The 15,798-nt window shown below is 41.6% G+C and overlaps 3 protein-coding genes and 7 non-coding genes across 10 annotated transcripts in view; 3 read left to right on the top strand and 7 right to left on the bottom strand.

Moving 5' to 3' along the window:
- LOC121933871 (vomeronasal type-2 receptor 26-like) overlaps positions 1–1,275 on the top strand; it is a 7,325-nt gene extending 6,050 nt beyond the window's left edge. The window contains exon 4 of the mRNA XM_042473861.1: positions 101–1,275. Within this exon, the coding sequence (XP_042329795.1) occupies positions 101–1,005 (905 nt within the window). The 3' untranslated portion in view covers positions 1,006–1,275. The remainder of the gene's footprint in view (positions 1–100) is intronic.
- A 2,420-nt stretch (positions 1,276–3,695) lies between these two features.
- On the bottom strand, positions 3,696–3,767 carry TRNAH-GUG. Its single transcript has one exon. It is a non-coding gene; the product is annotated as a tRNA-His (tRNA).
- A 1,580-nt stretch (positions 3,768–5,347) lies between these two features.
- Positions 5,348–5,420, bottom strand: TRNAK-CUU. The gene has a single exon. It is a non-coding gene; the product is annotated as a tRNA-Lys (tRNA).
- An 801-nt stretch (positions 5,421–6,221) lies between these two features.
- On the bottom strand, positions 6,222–6,294 carry TRNAM-CAU. Its single transcript has one exon. It is a non-coding gene; the product is annotated as a tRNA-Met (tRNA).
- Positions 6,295–7,607: 1,313 nt separating this feature from the next.
- LOC121933400 (histone H2A type 1-E) lies at positions 7,608–9,815 on the bottom strand. Its single transcript, XM_042473077.1, has one exon. The coding sequence runs from the start codon at positions 9,773–9,775 to the stop codon at positions 9,386–9,388; it is 390 nt and encodes a 129-aa protein (XP_042329011.1). The 5' UTR covers positions 9,776–9,815; the 3' UTR covers positions 7,608–9,385.
- A 347-nt stretch (positions 9,816–10,162) lies between these two features.
- Positions 10,163–10,821, top strand: LOC121933406 (histone H2B 5-like). Its single transcript, XM_042473084.1, has one exon. The coding sequence runs from the start codon at positions 10,301–10,303 to the stop codon at positions 10,679–10,681; it is 381 nt and encodes a 126-aa protein (XP_042329018.1). The 5' UTR covers positions 10,163–10,300; the 3' UTR covers positions 10,682–10,821.
- A 1,137-nt stretch (positions 10,822–11,958) lies between these two features.
- On the bottom strand, positions 11,959–12,031 carry TRNAM-CAU. The gene has a single exon. It is a non-coding gene; the product is annotated as a tRNA-Met (tRNA).
- Positions 12,032–12,716: 685 nt separating this feature from the next.
- On the bottom strand, positions 12,717–12,790 carry TRNAI-AAU. The gene has a single exon. It is a non-coding gene; the product is annotated as a tRNA-Ile (tRNA).
- Positions 12,791–14,789: 1,999 nt separating this feature from the next.
- TRNAL-CAG lies at positions 14,790–14,872 on the bottom strand. Its single transcript has one exon. It is a non-coding gene; the product is annotated as a tRNA-Leu (tRNA).
- Positions 14,873–15,130: 258 nt separating this feature from the next.
- TRNAK-UUU lies at positions 15,131–15,203 on the top strand. Its single transcript has one exon. It is a non-coding gene; the product is annotated as a tRNA-Lys (tRNA).
- The last annotated feature ends 595 nt before the right edge of the window (positions 15,204–15,798 follow it).

Genomic DNA, 15,798 nt, shown 5'->3' on the forward strand with positions numbered 1-15,798 from the left:
AATAATAATAATAATGGTGGGCTCTCAATACAGCAGTTTTTAATTTTGGAAACAATAATGCCTTTTTTGAAAGCTGACACTTGTCTGTTTGCTTTTTCAGACAAGGAAACCTGTGCCAAATGTCCAGAAGGTCACTATGCAAACAAATTCCACAATCAATGCATTCTGAAGAGTCCAAACTTTCTAGCATTTGGGGATACTTTGGGCATTGTATCAATATTTTTTGGGTTTGTGTTATCACTGATCACAGTCTTTGTGCTTGTAATCTTCATTATGCACCAAGACACCGCTGTAGTCAAAGCCAACAACATTGGTCTCACTTACATTCTCCTCGTCTCCCTCCTCTTGTGTTTCCTTTCTTCCTTGCTGTTCATCGGCGTCCCTAGTAAGGCATGCTGCCTTTTCCGACAAACCACTTTTGGCACCGTCTTCTCTATCGCCCTCTCAAGCATTTTGGCAAAAACCGTATCTGTCATTTTGGCATTCACAGCTACTAAGCCAGGATCACAGATGAGGAGATGGCTGGGGAAAAGACTGGCATATTCCATTCTCCTTTCCTGCTCCAGTTTTCAAGCGGGGCTTTGTGCTCTTTGGCTTTTCACTTCTCCTCCGTTCCCAGATTTGGACATGCATTCATTGCCTGCAGAATTTATACTGTTATGTAATGAAGGGTCCGTCGCCATGTTTTACTGCGTCTTAGGCTACATGGGCTTTCTTGCCATTGTCAGCTTCACTGTGGCCTTTCTGGCCAGGAAGTTACCTGGCTGTTTTAACGAAGCCAAATTCATCACCTTCAGCATGTTGGTCTTTTGCAGTGTTTGGCTGTCTTTTCTTCCAGCCTACTTCAGCACAAGAGGAAGATATACAGTAGCCGTGGAGATCTTCTCTATCTTGGCCTCAGGGGCTGCATTACTCAGCTGTATCTTTTTCCCCAAATGTTACATTATTCTACTAAGGCCCGATTTGAACAAAAGGGAGCAGCTAATGCAAAAGAGAGATAATTAGTTTTTTAAAGGCTTGGTTTCAGTTCAGTCTTTCCCTTCACATGTATAAAGAAAGAAATGACTAAATGAATCAGATAGCAAACAAATACACAGTAGCTACCATCCTAAAGTTTTTTCTGTTAAAACACACAAGAGGTCTGCAGTTGTTTGATGGATATTACCATACTTCTTTCCAAACCTATTCTCCATGTTTCAGGAAACATCTAAGGATCAGTAGATGTACAGAAGATTAGATCTGTGCAAAGGAAGCTCTTCTATAGTCTCTGGCTCTTTTCAGGTAGATTTGGCCTAGAATGATCAAACTTAGGCAAAGTCCAACATGAGTAAAAGGCCAGAACATCTGGTTATAAATGATTTTGAAGTGGCCAGACACTTAATTGTGTCTTGGACTGAACCTGTGACTCTGTATGTATGATGTAATATCTAATGTCATGTACTGGAAGGTTGCATCAGCCAAGTGCATATAAGGCTAACCCTAATGGAAACAAATGTGGGTTATAGTTGTGGAGTCATGGAGAGTCAGTGCAGTTGGGGGTTGTCAGTGAGTATCAAAGGGAGCTCTAGTATAGCTATGTGTTGCTATGAGCTGCAAAGGAGTAAGTCAAAGTGATTGTTTCCATCCTAGAACTGTCTTCTGCATCTGTAAATAGCAGTTCCTTATCCCCTGTAAATAAACCCTTCACCTGGAGCTCTCCGGTTTTGCTTCCTGATTTCCAAGAGTATCTCAAGGTCCAACAAAGATACTGAAAATCACATTCACGCCTCAGCCTCAGTATGACAAAGCTGACTGGAATGGTAGTTGAATTATGCTCCAATATGGGGAATGGGATAGCATCTTTGTGTGATAGGATAGTTTATGGAGCTGGGGAAAGATTATGGTGGTGATGGTTAAAAAATTAAACACCTTGAAAGGAGGAATTTTTCAGGGTGTAAATGGAAGAGAGTGTGGAAATATCCTTTAAATATGGATGGATAAAAGGTCGGACACTGAGCTAAAATGCTTTGAAGACACCAGATCCCATCTGATCTTAGACATTAAGCAGTGTCAGGCATGGCTTGTACTTAGATGGAAGACGGCAAATGAATACTAAGCGCTGGAGGCTATATTTTAAAAGACGGCAATGACAAACTACGTTCCGTAAGAAAACACTCTGAAATTCATGGGGTACGTTGGCAGGCAACTTAGGCATACACCCAGACAAAGGATTAGACACCTCTACATGGGCACATATAGTTCGACTACTGTAATGTGTCCCATGTGGGGCTATCCTTGAGGAAAACTCAGAAGCTGCAGCTAGTACAAAATGAAGCCGCTCAGCTCTGTCTGGGACATCTCCTGGTGCCCAGTGCAATATTTTGGGACTGAGGTGAAGGGATTGGCATTAGAAAATGGCAGATGAGGGTATATTTCCTCTGTCTTTCCTGTGCAAATTAAATCTGGCTCTGACTCACAGTCACCAATCCAGGTCTGCCCAGTGAGTTTTGTTCCCTATCAGAAGTCCAGAAAGCTTGCCAGGTGTGCCTTATTATCAAGGATACTCCTTATTTGAGGACCAGAGAGTTTATTCTTATAGGATTGGAAGATGTCCTGTATTATAAGAAATGTCCCCTGTTTGAGAGCCAGAAAGTCTTTTCCTTATAGGACTAAAAGGTGTCCCTTATTATAAGGAATGTTCCCTATTGAAGGGCCAAAATGTTTATTCCTTATAGGACTGGAAGATGTCCCTTATTATAAGGAATGCCTCATATTGGAGGGTCAGAAAACTTGCTGCTCATAAGCTAGCAATGTGCCCCTTATAATGGATATTCCTTATAGTATTGAGAGCTGGAAAGTTTGTCCCTTAAAGAGCTGGAATTATTGTCCCTTATTATAAGAGATACCCACTATTTGAGTGCTGGAAATCTTTTCTTTTTATATAGACTGAACAACATGTCAAAAAAGCCCCATATTTTTTGGTTGTTGGCCCTTCATAAAAACAGAAATATGGGCATGAATTTGGACATTAGATTAATCTTACAGAGAAATGCATGGCTAAGAGAAGCGACTGCAGCCGCCTCCAGCTGCGCTGATGGAGGGAATTTTGTAGGAATATACGAACGCTCAAGCTTAGTAAGTCTTTTTATTAATAGACTCACTGAAAGAAAGAAGTTGGTAGCATGAGCTTTCATAGACTTCAGCCTACTTCCTCAGATGTATTTGGTGGAGTGGAAGCCAGGGACAGACCTATATATGTCATAGGTATGTGAGAATGTCAATTCATATTCAAAATCGTTTGTGTATGGAATAGCAAGTCCAGTTTTAACAATGGCCGTTTGTGGACAAAGACATAACCATTGGCATACACAAATAATTTTGTATTTGAATTGACATTCTCACATACATATAGCATATATATATGTCTGTCCCTGGCTTCCACTCAACCAAAAGCATCTGAGGAAGTAGACAAATCTATGAAGGCTCCTGCTGCCAACTTCTTTCTTTCAGTTAGTTTCAAAGGTGCTACAAGATCTCTTTACATATTAGGTTTAAAGTTTTTTTATATGATAATTCACTTTTTGATTTTTTTTATGTCATAATGTTAATTTTTAACATAGATTTTTTTTAAAATGGAAGGTCCCTCCAGTCTTACAAAGGTGAGACAAAGCCATCCTAAGGTTTTGGCTCCCTCCAAAAGGGAAGGCGCCCCACTCTGCCGTGACTCGGATTCGAACCGAGGTTGCTGCGGCCACAACGCAGAGTACTAACCACTATACGATCACGGCATGCCACTGCGTCCTCTGCCTTGCTGGTGTCTTTTACTGGAGGTGACAGCTAAACGGCACTTTCGAAATGCTTTGCAAACAAAACAAAAGAGGGGTTCTTATGAACCCTCTGCAGGCATCCCAGGAAAACCTGTCTGCCCAGTATGCTACTGAAATAACTTTTTTAAAAAGTATATAGGAAACTATTATTACTATTAGGAGGAATTATGGTTTGTCTGGTTTTGTTTTTTGTCTAAGGGATGGAATGGACCTTAAGCTTTTCTTCGGTTTAGAGAAGAATATCTATCAAATCAATTTCATTTCATTTCCAGGATAATGCTTCTGCAAATGTATGAAGAGGAGGAAGGGAAGGAGGGCTTGTATTAACTGGTTAAAAAAAAAGAGTACAAATTGTCATGTCATGAGGAAGGTTACTAGGTTTAAATAAAATAAAATGATGGCTATACAGTATGTGTGTGTGTGTGTATAATGATAATGTATAATATCCCCAGTTTCTTTGGATGTCCTTTGCAAACAAAAAGAAAGAAAGAAAATGCAAAATGATGGATCCAGCTAAGTTACACTTCTTGATAAGAGTGTGTGTGGGGGGGGGGGGTATTATATCTACATCTCTACCTATCTCTACCTATTCGCAGAGACTACAAAGAAAGAAAGAAAGAAAGAAAGATAGATTTCTTCTTCTTGGTCTCTAAGAATCATACAAATGGGTTGTACTGCGCCTGCGCAGTGCTGAGATATGGATAGATGAGAGATAGATAGATAGATAGATAGATAGATAGATAGACAGACAGACACAGCCAAGTTACACTTCTTGTATAAGAGAGAGAGTATATGTGTGTATATATTTACATATAATATCCACATTATATCTACATATCTATCTATATATCCAGCCAAGTTATACTTCTTGTATGAGAGTGTGTGTGTGTGTGTGTGTGTGTGTGTGTATATATATATATATATATATATAATATCGGCATATATCTATATCTACATATCTCTATCTATCTCTATATATCTATCGATAGATAGAGCCAAGTTATACTTTTTGTATAAGAGAGAGAGAGAAAGAGAGTATATATATTATATTTACATATATATATATATATCCAACCAAGTTACACTTCTTGTATAAGAGAGAGAGAGAGAGAGAGAGAGAGAGAGAGAGAGTGTGTATACAAGAAATGTAACTTGGCTGGCTCCATCATTTTGCATTTTCTTTCTTTTCTTTTTTGCATTTTCTTTCTTTCATATATACATACATATACATCATGACCGATTAGGAAACTGTGCATTGATTGTTCCTGCCCTTGCTGTGTATTCCAAATAAAATAAAGGAGTTTTCTTGCAAGATCATGAGAACATTTTCTATGCTGCAGATATATGTCCTTGCAAGACAGCTCCCTTTATTTTATTTTATTTTATGGCAGTCCTGCAAGGAAGGGCAGGAAGACTAAATGCACCCAGCTTCTGATCGGGGATAGAAAAGAGTGACGGCTCAAAAACTTCCCTTACAAGAAATGGTCCAATAATAATAATTTTAAAAACCAGAAATAAATAAATTAAAATGAAAAGGGAAGCGCCCAACGTGGGGCTCGAACCCACGACCCTGAGATTAAGAGTCTCATGCTCTACCGACTGAGCTAGCCGGGCAACTGCTGGCAGCCTTTTCCCCCATCAGGTCTACCAATGGGATTTCCATGAATGGTGGTCATTTCTTTCCATGCATTATTTTCCCACTCTTGTTTCCTCTGCTCCTTTTTGTTGCTGATGCTGTATGCCTTCCAGTTATTTCATAAGAAAGCCTAAGGCAAACCTATCTTGGGGTTTTCTTGGGCAAGATTTGTTCAGAGGGAGGTTGCCCTGGCCATCCTCTGAGGCTGAGAGAGTGTGACTTGTCCTCCTCCCACAGTTTTGCCTTGTAGCATTTTAGCAGATGTTCTCTCCAAGGAGCAGAAGGGAGCAATTAAAATAAAGGATGCTGGGAATTGTAGTTTCGTTGTGGCCCCACAGCTCTCTGACAGAGAAGGCTAAATAAAATGTCTCACAGTTCCCAGAACTCCCTAGCATTGAGCCAGGGCAGTTAAACCGGTCTGAAACTGGATTATTTCTGCAGTGTGTTTTGGGTCTCTCACTGCCATGGCTCAGTCCTATGCTTTGCTCTGGTGCCCCCCACCAAACTACCAGATTCTCATAGCCTTCAGCCATGGCAGTTTAAAGAGGTGCCAAACCGGTTTAAGTCTGCAGTGCGGAAGCTATGAAAATCAGGATGCTCACTCTTGCAACGTTTCATAACCTTATTGGTAAAGTCTCTTAAAAAGGCAAGACCCAGAGCTAGTGGGTGGCCAGTCTTTGCAAAGTGAAACGTTGTTTTAAAATAAAAGTTAAATCCATGCCATTAAAAATAGATTTAACAAAAAAGAAAATATGACAAAAGTTTGCAAAATAACATTCTGCCCTCTCTGAGGCTCGAACTCAGGACCTTCAGATTATGAGACTGACGCGCTGCCTACTGCGCTAAGAAGGCACTTGGCTAAATGGTTGTGGTCTATACTCCTACTCCTACTCCTACTAATAATAATCATTCTTTACCCTGGATGACTATTTAACTATTTCTAACACAAAGGGTTCAGTGGTCCCCAAACTGTGCCCTTTAAGAGATTTGTGACTTCAGCTCCCAGAATCCCAGACCATTGGCCAACATAGCTGAGGCTTCTGGGAGTTGGAGTCCAATATCTCTTATAAAGGGCACAGTTTGGGGACCAATGTGTTAACTCCCTTTAGGAGTATTCTTTTACTCCTTTCTTTTACTTCTTGGAGCTGGACACTAGTTGATTCTTTAAGTCTCCCAACTCCAGCAAAAAAAAAAGAAACCCAGGTGAGCCTTGGGAGGTGCTGAACTACAACTCCTATCATCCACCCTCAATTGGCTGGGGATTGACTCTGCTCTGGTGCCAGTACAAACTACCACTCCCAGAATTCCATAGCCTTGAAAATCCCATAGTCCCCAGACATTTCCCCTGTTTTCTCTGAGCCTGTCCTTTCATTTCAGTAGGAACTTCTTCTGGAGGGATGTTTAAAGCTAGCAAGAAGCCTGTTTTAAGAAGCTATCTAGTTCTCTCCAGAATTTAGGAAGAGGATTGTTTTAACAACTATATACCCACCAACTAGACTTTTATCCATTGGCACTTTTGCTCTGGGGTATGAGAGCTAAACTATGGGTACTGGTTCTGGCTTCAAGAACAGCGGTGGTATTAGATGGACTAGGAGTCCTAGGAGACTATGAGTCGACAGTGTGACGCGGCAGCTAACAAGGCCAATGCGATTCTAGGCTGCATCCATAGAAGTATAGTGTCTAGATAGAAGATCAAGGGAAGTAATAGTGCCATTCTATTCTGCTTTGGAATAATCTTGGGTCCAGGACTGGGCACCACAGTTCAAAAAGGATATTGAGAAGTTGGCACATGTCCAAAGGAGGGCGACTAAAATGGTGAATGGTCTGGAAAAATCATGCTCTGAGGAACGCCTTAGGGAGCTGGGGATGTTCAGCCTGGAGAAGAGAAGGTTAAGAGGGGATATGATAGCCCTATTTAAATATTTGAAGGGATGTCACATTGAGGAGGGAGCAGCTTGTTTTCTGGTCTCCAGAGAACAGAACCCAGAACAATGGATGCAAGCTACAGGAAAAGAGACTCCACCTCAACATTAGGAAGAACTTCTGACAGTAAGGGCTGTTCGACAGTGGAACACACTCCTTCCTCGGAGAAAGGTGAGATCTCCTTCTTCAGAGGTCTTTAAACAGAAGGTGGATGGCCATCTGTCAATGGGGATGCTTTGATTGAGAGTTCCTGCATGGCAGAATGGGGTTGGACTGGATGACCCTTGGGATCTCTTCCAACTCTATGATTAATCTAAGCCAGGAAATACAATAACATCCCAAATCCAGTGACACCTTTACGGGGCGCAACCAAAGTGTACACAATACATCATCACGGAAGTTTTCAAAGCTCCATTGGCTTCTTCATCAGGCAAAGGTGTTAAAAACCATACAGGAGGTTGGCAGAAAATAAAAAATATGGTGAGTTAGCCACAGGCCAGTACAGGTCAAGATGTTGTTGTTGGAACATTGAAACAACAACAACGCATTTTATTTCTTCCCTGTCTCTCCTCAAGGCAGGATACAGTGACCAGAGCTGCAAGCCTCAAAGGAGGCCAAGGCACCCTAAAATGAAAGGGCATACAATAAAAATGCAGGACACGACGAAATAAAAGCTAGAAACACTCATATATAAATACATGCTTCTTTGTCCTCCTCCAAATGGAGGACATTAAGGAATCCCTCCTGCACAGAAGGTTGAAATGGAGGGCATGTCCTGGAAAAGGAGGACGTCTGTTCACTCTGGGTACAGCATATTAAAATACAAAATTCCATTAAAAAGGAAAACTCACAGTTACAATGCAATTTTATAAAACCATTTAAGCACAGTCGTCTGAGTACATTATTTTAAATATACCAGTTAAAAGTCATGTTTTAAAACTGACTGGCCTTCTAGAAGAAATATATTTAATGTTTTTTTCAGCTGTGTCACATATATTTTGTGCATTTTAGTTGTTCCAAATATATATATGTGGGTGTGTATTGTGCCTTGCTATATGGCCAACTCAGCTACCCCTGAATAATTTTCCTGGAACCAGAAAGAATTTATTTCATTTCATTTCAAGGTTTTATATCCTGGCCTTATTCCTGCAATAGGAATTCAAAGTGGATTACGATGATTTAAAAAGACAGAGCTAAAATATTGATAACAAAAGTTAAATAATAATAATAATAATTTAATATCACCAACATTAAAACATAAGTAAAAGCATATCTTTTGCACTCAAAGCTGCTCCATTTCTTAAGGAAGGAAGGATCATCTGGGGTTCTGTTTTCAAAAAACCCCGCGCTCGCTCCTGATTGGCTGAGAGCCTTTGTTTTCAAAATTCCCGCGCTGGCAAGAGCCAATCAGCTGCGTCCCTTTCTTCTTTGTTCTTTAGCTCCTTTGGAAAGGAACAATGTTTCTAGTGAAGGAAGTGAAAATCCTCCCTCTGTGAAAACTGGAAACAAAAAGGCTTTCAAAGTTGTTACTTAAGTAACCATCTCTGTCATCCTCGCTTGCTCCTGTCTTTTCACTATCAAAGCCTTATGAATATAATATCCTAATATTAGGAAATTATTAACTAGGATTAGGATTATTAACTAGGGAATATTAACTGTTTTGGACCTCAGCTCCCAGTCTATTGACCGACCATGCTGGAGCCCAACAGCCCTTACAAAGGGCACAGCTTTGGGAGCCACTGCTCTCGTCATACCGATTCTAGAGTAACAGGGATGAATCTTTGAATTCCAAGTGCACCCAACAACATCCAAAACCTATGAATTCTTCTGTTGACACCTAGTTGCATAAAGTCATGGAAGCTGCAAAATAAAATTATACAGTACTTGCCATGTTTGCCATAGAGTTAACTGGGAACTTTTTTCTTTCCCAGAAATGATAGCAGCTCTTTCTCTGAAGTGGTGAGTGGCTCTTAAAAGAGCCTTTGGGGTTCTTGTGTGTGTGTGTGTGTATATGGGGCCTCTACTTCCCCTTGGCCTTGTGGCTCTCGGTCTTCTTGGGGAGGAGGACGGCCTGGATGTTGGGCAGCACCCCTCCCTGGGCGATGGTGACCCTCCCAAGGAGTTTGTTGAGCTCCTCGTCGTTGCGGATGGCCAGCTGCAGATGCCTGGGGATGATGCGGGTCTTCTTGTTGTCCCGGGCGGCGTTCCCGGCCAGCTCCAGGATCTCGGCCGTCAGGTACTCCAGGACGGCGGCCAGGTAGACAGGGGCCCCTGCGCCCACCCTCTCGGCGTAGTTGCCCTTCCGCAGCAGGCGATGCACGCGCCCCACCGGGAACTGCAGCCCGGCCCTGGACGACCTGGTCTTCGCCTTGGCCCTCGCCTTGCCGCCTTGCTTTCCGCGTCCAGACATAGCTCTGTGTTGCAGTCAACCCTTGCAGACAACCAGCTCGATGAAGAGACTCTCAGCTACTACAAAAACCCCGCCACTTTGCCCCCTTTATATACTTTCCTCTGGTTTTGAAACCGCGCCTTCTGATTGGCCAGCCTTCCCCAATCCCTTCTCCAATGAACAGGCTTGTGAGAGCAACCAATGGGAGTGAACCAAGTGCCCAGCAGGCAACCAATGAGAGAGAAGCTGGCAGAGTCAAAAATTGGAACGCGGGCTAGACTGCTTCTATGATGTCATAGAGGGAGCCAACCAACCACAATGAAGGGATTGCATCCGCTCATTTGCATAAGGACCTTATAAATAGGAGGGAGCAGCAAGGAGCCTTTCACTCTGAACTTGCAGTGAAGAGAGAAGGGTTCACTCTGGGAGAACTGAGCCCACCAGTTCCTTTCTTGCAGTTAAGTCTCAAAGGCAGTGCAAGGCCTCTTTGCATCTTTCTTTTTGAGCTGGAGGAGTATTTTTGGAGGAGTAAGTTTATTGGAGAAGATGCCTGAGCCAGCCAAGTCAGCTCCTGCAGCTAAGAAAGGGTCCAAGAAGGCCATCACTAAAACCCAGAAGAAGGGGGACAAGAAGCGCAGGAAGAGCCGCAAAGAGAGCTATTCTATCTATGTCTATAAAGTGCTGAAGCAGGTCCATCCTGACACCGGCATCTCCTCCAAAGCCATGAGCATCATGAACTCCTTCGTCAATGACATCTTCGAGCGCATTGCTGGAGAAGCCTCTCGCTTGGCCCATTATAACAAGCGCTCCACCATCACCTCCAGGGAGATCCAGACTGCCGTCCGGCTCCTTCTTCCAGGAGAGTTGGCCAAACATGCTGTCTCTGAGGGCACCAAGGCTGTCACCAAGTACACCAGCTCCAAGTAAAAGGGATCCACTTTCCAAACAGACCCAAAGGCTCTTTTCAGAGCCACCCACCTTTTCAGCAAAAGAGCTGCTATTATTGAACCTGTGGGCCATGGAACATGAGAGCAAGCTGATGTTCCTTTCTAAACTTCTCCCAGCTTTTCTGGTGGTAGTCTTTTTATGAGTTTAGTGATCCAAAACACTTGTACTTAAGTCTACTGTAGTACACCAGCTCCAAGTAACAGATCCAGAACATACTGAAGGAATGGAATCATCCCCTTTGAGACCACCTTAACTGCCCTGACTCAGTGATAGGGAATTGTCGTTCATTGTGGCACCGCACCAGAGCTCTCTGACAGAAGGCTAAAGGCCTCACAAAACTACAATTCCCAAGATTTGGGAACTGCAGTTTTTTAAGATGTTTAGCCTTCTCTCTCAGTGAGATCTGGTGCCACTATAAACTACAGTTCCCAGAATTCCTTAGCACTGAGCCAGGGCAGTTAAAGCGGTCTCAAACTGGATTATTTTTGCAGTGTATTCTGGTCCAAAGTGATGGGAACCACTTGATGCAGCAAAACTTGTGCTAAACTTGAGCAGGGACTTGATAGGTCAAGATTTTTCCAAGCTGCTTTAGCTGCAAAGCCGAATGGATGGGGTTCCCCCATACAAGGTTAGGAGAGATCTAGGGTATATCTACACTGCATTATCATCACATTTTGCTGTGATTCCAGGGATTTGTAGTTTGCTGAGGGACTCCAAATGGGACTCTAGCCCTTTGCCTAAAAACTACAGCAGTAAAAGCTCTCTGGCAGAGGATTCTTGGGGGCTGCATCTGATCTGCAAAAATAATAATCATTGTTCTTTATTTTATTTCATATCTATGCTGCCTTTTCCCCCAGAAAGGTAAATAAAATCAATTTAAAACATTAAAAATAAATAAACAAATAAATAAAAGATAGTGACAACAATCAAGCAGCTAAAAAAAACCCAAACAAACACACAGTATAAAATTACAAAAAAGGATCCAAAAGTGCAATACAAGCTAAAAACACTCATCCAAGATAATGGCATGATTATACCTGAATAATAGTGCTTTAGCTGCCATGGCTGCATCCTATGGGATCCTGGGATTTGTAGTTTGCTGGGGCATCAGAGCTCTCTTGAAAGAGAAGGATACATTTCTTGCAAAAATGAAAATGGTGGAGTCACAATAATACAACGTTTTGAAAGAAAGAAAAGAATTCCATAGCACTTTGAGAGAGTAAATAATAATAATAATAATAATAATAATAATAATATGCCCTCTCTGAGGCTCGAACTCAGGACCTTCAGATTATGAGACTGACGCGCTGCCTACTGCGCTAAGAAGGCACCTGGGAGATCGGGGTCTTTTTTGCAAAGGTAATACCCAGTACAGAGTTCAAATCACTGTTTTGTCTTTTATTGTCTATCTGTCCCATTGATGTCATTAATCTACATTTCAGGAAAGACCAAAAGTTTAGATGAGAACTACAAATTCTGGGATTTGTAGTTTGTTGTGGCCCCAGGGCTCTCTCAGACAGAGAAGCTTAAATGTCTGACGAAACTACAGTTCCCAGAATCCTCTAGCATTGATCCAGGGCTCTCAAACTGGATAATTTCTGCAGTTTGGTCACTTTGGTTGCATCCACACTGCAGAAACAATGCATTTTGATACTACTTTAACTGCCATGGCTCAATGGTATGGAATTCTGGGATCTGTAGTTTGTTGTGGCCCCAGAGCTCTCTCAGACAGAGAAGGCTCAGTGTCTCACAAAACTACAGTTCCCAGGATCCCTTACCATTGAGCCAGGGCAGTTAAAGCGATGTCAAACTGGATTATTATTTCTGCAGAGCAGATGCAGCCTCATCAGTCACTGTTCAGTCTGCTGTTTATCTGTGGGTGCCTAAACTGTATTTCCAAAGGCTCAGTTGCAGTTTGGGGGCTGAAAGAATCCTAAAATGTGAAGACACAAGGAAGTCTAAAACACTGCATTTAATTAAATGATACTGTATTGGTTTTTAAAAGGGTAGCTTGTGGCCCGTACGGGGATCGAACCCGCGACCTTGGCGTTATTAGCACCACGCTCTAACCAACTGAGCTAACCGGCCGCTGGGAGAAAAGGCTTTCCAGACCAGGCCTGGTTCTGAATGTAACCCAAACAGGGCAAATGCATGTTAGATGGTGCATCTACACTCTTGGATAGATGACCATCCAAAATTCATTCCAGTCTTTGGCCTTTAAGCGTCCAATATGGAGTCTTTTTAGGGTGCATCTACACTGTAGAAACCATCCCTGTTTTGTGGATTTGGGGTGTTGTTGTACTTTGCTTCATGGCCAACATTGCTGTGTTTTCTGGATTTAGGATCAAGATAGCTCTTGTTTGATCATATTTGTTTCTGTGTCTGTCATTTTTCCCATGTTTGTTTATGTCATATTTATGTTTGCCACGTTTATATTTATTTCATGTTTGTTTATCTGTTTGTAGCTTTTATTTTGTCATGTCTTCCATTTTTTCCTGAATGTCCTCCAGGGCCTTGTTTTCCTTTGCACTCAGGAGATCTGTTCACCCTGAAAATAAAGAAATGTTGCATAGAGCCAAATGAAATAAAATAAAATTCATATATGCATATATATGAATATACAGTATATGTGTGTGAATATATATGCATATATACATTTTAGTTTAGTATATATATATACACACACACATATATATATGTTAGTAGAGTGTGTGTGTGTGTATATATATATATATATATATATATACTAAAATAAAATGTATATATGCATATATATATTCACACACACACATATATACATATGTTTGTGTGTGTATATATATATATATATAATGTGTGTGTATATATATATATATAATATGTATATATGCATATATATTCATATACACAAACACATACACACACACACATATATATATATACAAATGTTTGTGTGTGTGTGTGTATAAAATAAAATTTAATTATGCATGTATACACACACACCACACACACACACACACACACATACATATACCAGGGGTCCTCAAACTCTGGTCCTCCAGATGTTTTGGACTTCAGCTCCCAGAATCTCAGATCATTGGCCAAGCTGTCAGGGAGGGCATTATGAGGTAGGGAGGAAATTTGCATGTGGGTGGTGATTGGCTGAAGGGCAAAGAGGAAGGAGGGGCCTCTGGGGGCTCTGGAAGTCTCTCGGAGTGACTGCAAGAATCCCGAGGGAGGAAGGAATTTGCATGTGGGGCGATTGGCTGAGGGGCAAAGAGGAAGGAGGGGCCTCTGGGGGCTCTGGAAGTCTATCCGGACTGCAGAATCCTGAGGAGGAGGAAATTTGCATGTGGGTGGTGATTGGCTGAAGGGCAAAGAGGAATGAGGGCCTCTGGGAGGCTCTGGAAGTCTATTCAGAGTGACTGCAGAATCCTGAGGGAGGAAGGAAATTTGCATGTGGGCGGTGACTGGCTGAGGCTTCTGGGAGATTAAGTCCCAAACACCTGGAGGGCTGGAGTTTGAGGACCCCTGATATACATTTGCTGCACGTGTGTGTGTGTGTGTATAGTAAGATGTATATATGCATATACATATATACACACATATATGTGTATTGGTGTGTGTGTGTATACACACACATTATATATATAAATAATAAAATGTACAGTGGACCCTTGTTATCCGCTGGGGTTTGGTTCCAAGATCTCCTGTGTATAACAACATCCATGGATGCTCAAGTCCCATTAAATATAATGATATAGCAAAATGGTGCCCCTTTTAATAAATGGAAAACCAAGGTTTGATATTTGAAATTTATACTTTTCTTGAACATTTTCAAAATATGGATGATTGAATCCATGTATTAAAAACCCGTGTATAAGAAGGGTCAGCTGTATATATGTATATACACATACACACACACGTGTGTGTGTGTATATATATATATATATATGTGCACATAAATTCACACACATACACATATATTTATGTTTCTCTCTCTGTATATATATATGTGTGTGTGTGTGTGTGTATAATAAAATAAAATTTACACACACACACACATAAATATATATCTATCCCAAAGAAGGTACCAAAAACATTTTGTTGTCAGAAGTGGGATTCGAACCCACGCCTCCAGGGGAGACTGCGACCTGAACGCAGCGCCTTAGACCGCTCGGCCATCCTGACACTTGGGAGAAAGGCTTCCTCGCTGCCTTTATATGTTTACCAAGTTAAATCATTTCCATTCAGTTACCTTGAATCTTTATTGTCTTCCTCTTCGTTCGCGAGCTGTTTTTAGTACAAAACAGAGAGAGCTCGAACTGTTGCGAAATGTCTGCCAAATGTTCCCATTGGCAGAGAGAGAGGAAACAGCAGCCTGCAAAGGAGTGAAGGGGAAACCCCAGCGCCAACACTAGGCTCATTCTGATGAAGGCGGCTCCAGGAGCCCGGATAGCTCAGTCGGTAGAGCATCAGACTTTTAATCTGAGGGTCCAGGGTTCAAGTCCCTGTTCGGGCGATGCTATTTTTATTTTTAATTCTCCAAATTCCTAGGAATATTTCTTCTTGCATTTCTTGCCGTTTGTTCACAAAGTGCAGTGGACCTCTGGCTAAAAAACCATGCATTAAAATGTTTCACCTGGCTTCTCTGTCCCTGTTTCCCTTTGCACCGTTGCAGTAACGAAGGTCCAAAACCACAGACCGCTTTAACAGCCATAGGGAATCCTGAGAATTGTAGTTTATTGTGCTCTCTGAAAGAGGAGGATAAAAAGGGTCTCACAAAAGCACAGTTCCCAGAATTCTCTAGCATTGAGCCTGGGCAGTTAAAGAGGTCTGAAAGTGGATTTATTTCTGCAGTGTGTTTTGGACTTGTGCATTGAAAGCATTGCAAGTTCTCCCCATTGACTTCAAGGGTTGCAGGAGAATAATAAATAAGTAATGCCAGGACAATAATTTTTTAAAAGAGTTAAATTTAGTCTATTATATTGAATAGGATTTTTTCCCTTTTCTTTTCCAGATAATAATAATAATAATAATAATAATAATAATAATAATAATAATAATAATGGTAACTAGCAGAGGATGGTTTCGATCCATCGACCTCTGGGTTATGG

This window comes from Sceloporus undulatus, chromosome 6, assembly GCF_019175285.1.
Source record: "Sceloporus undulatus isolate JIND9_A2432 ecotype Alabama chromosome 6, SceUnd_v1.1, whole genome shotgun sequence".
Taxonomy (NCBI): domain Eukaryota; kingdom Metazoa; phylum Chordata; class Lepidosauria; order Squamata; family Phrynosomatidae; genus Sceloporus; species Sceloporus undulatus.

Bases quoted from the DNA above. Each gene is read 5' to 3' on its own strand.
- LOC121933400 (XM_042473077.1), bottom strand. From the start codon at position 9,775: ATGTCTGGACGCGGAAAGCAAGGCGGCAAGGCGAGGGCCAAGGCGAAG.
- LOC121933406 (XM_042473084.1), top strand. From the start codon at position 10,301: ATGCCTGAGCCAGCCAAGTCAGCTCCTGCAGCTAAGAAAGGGTCCAAG.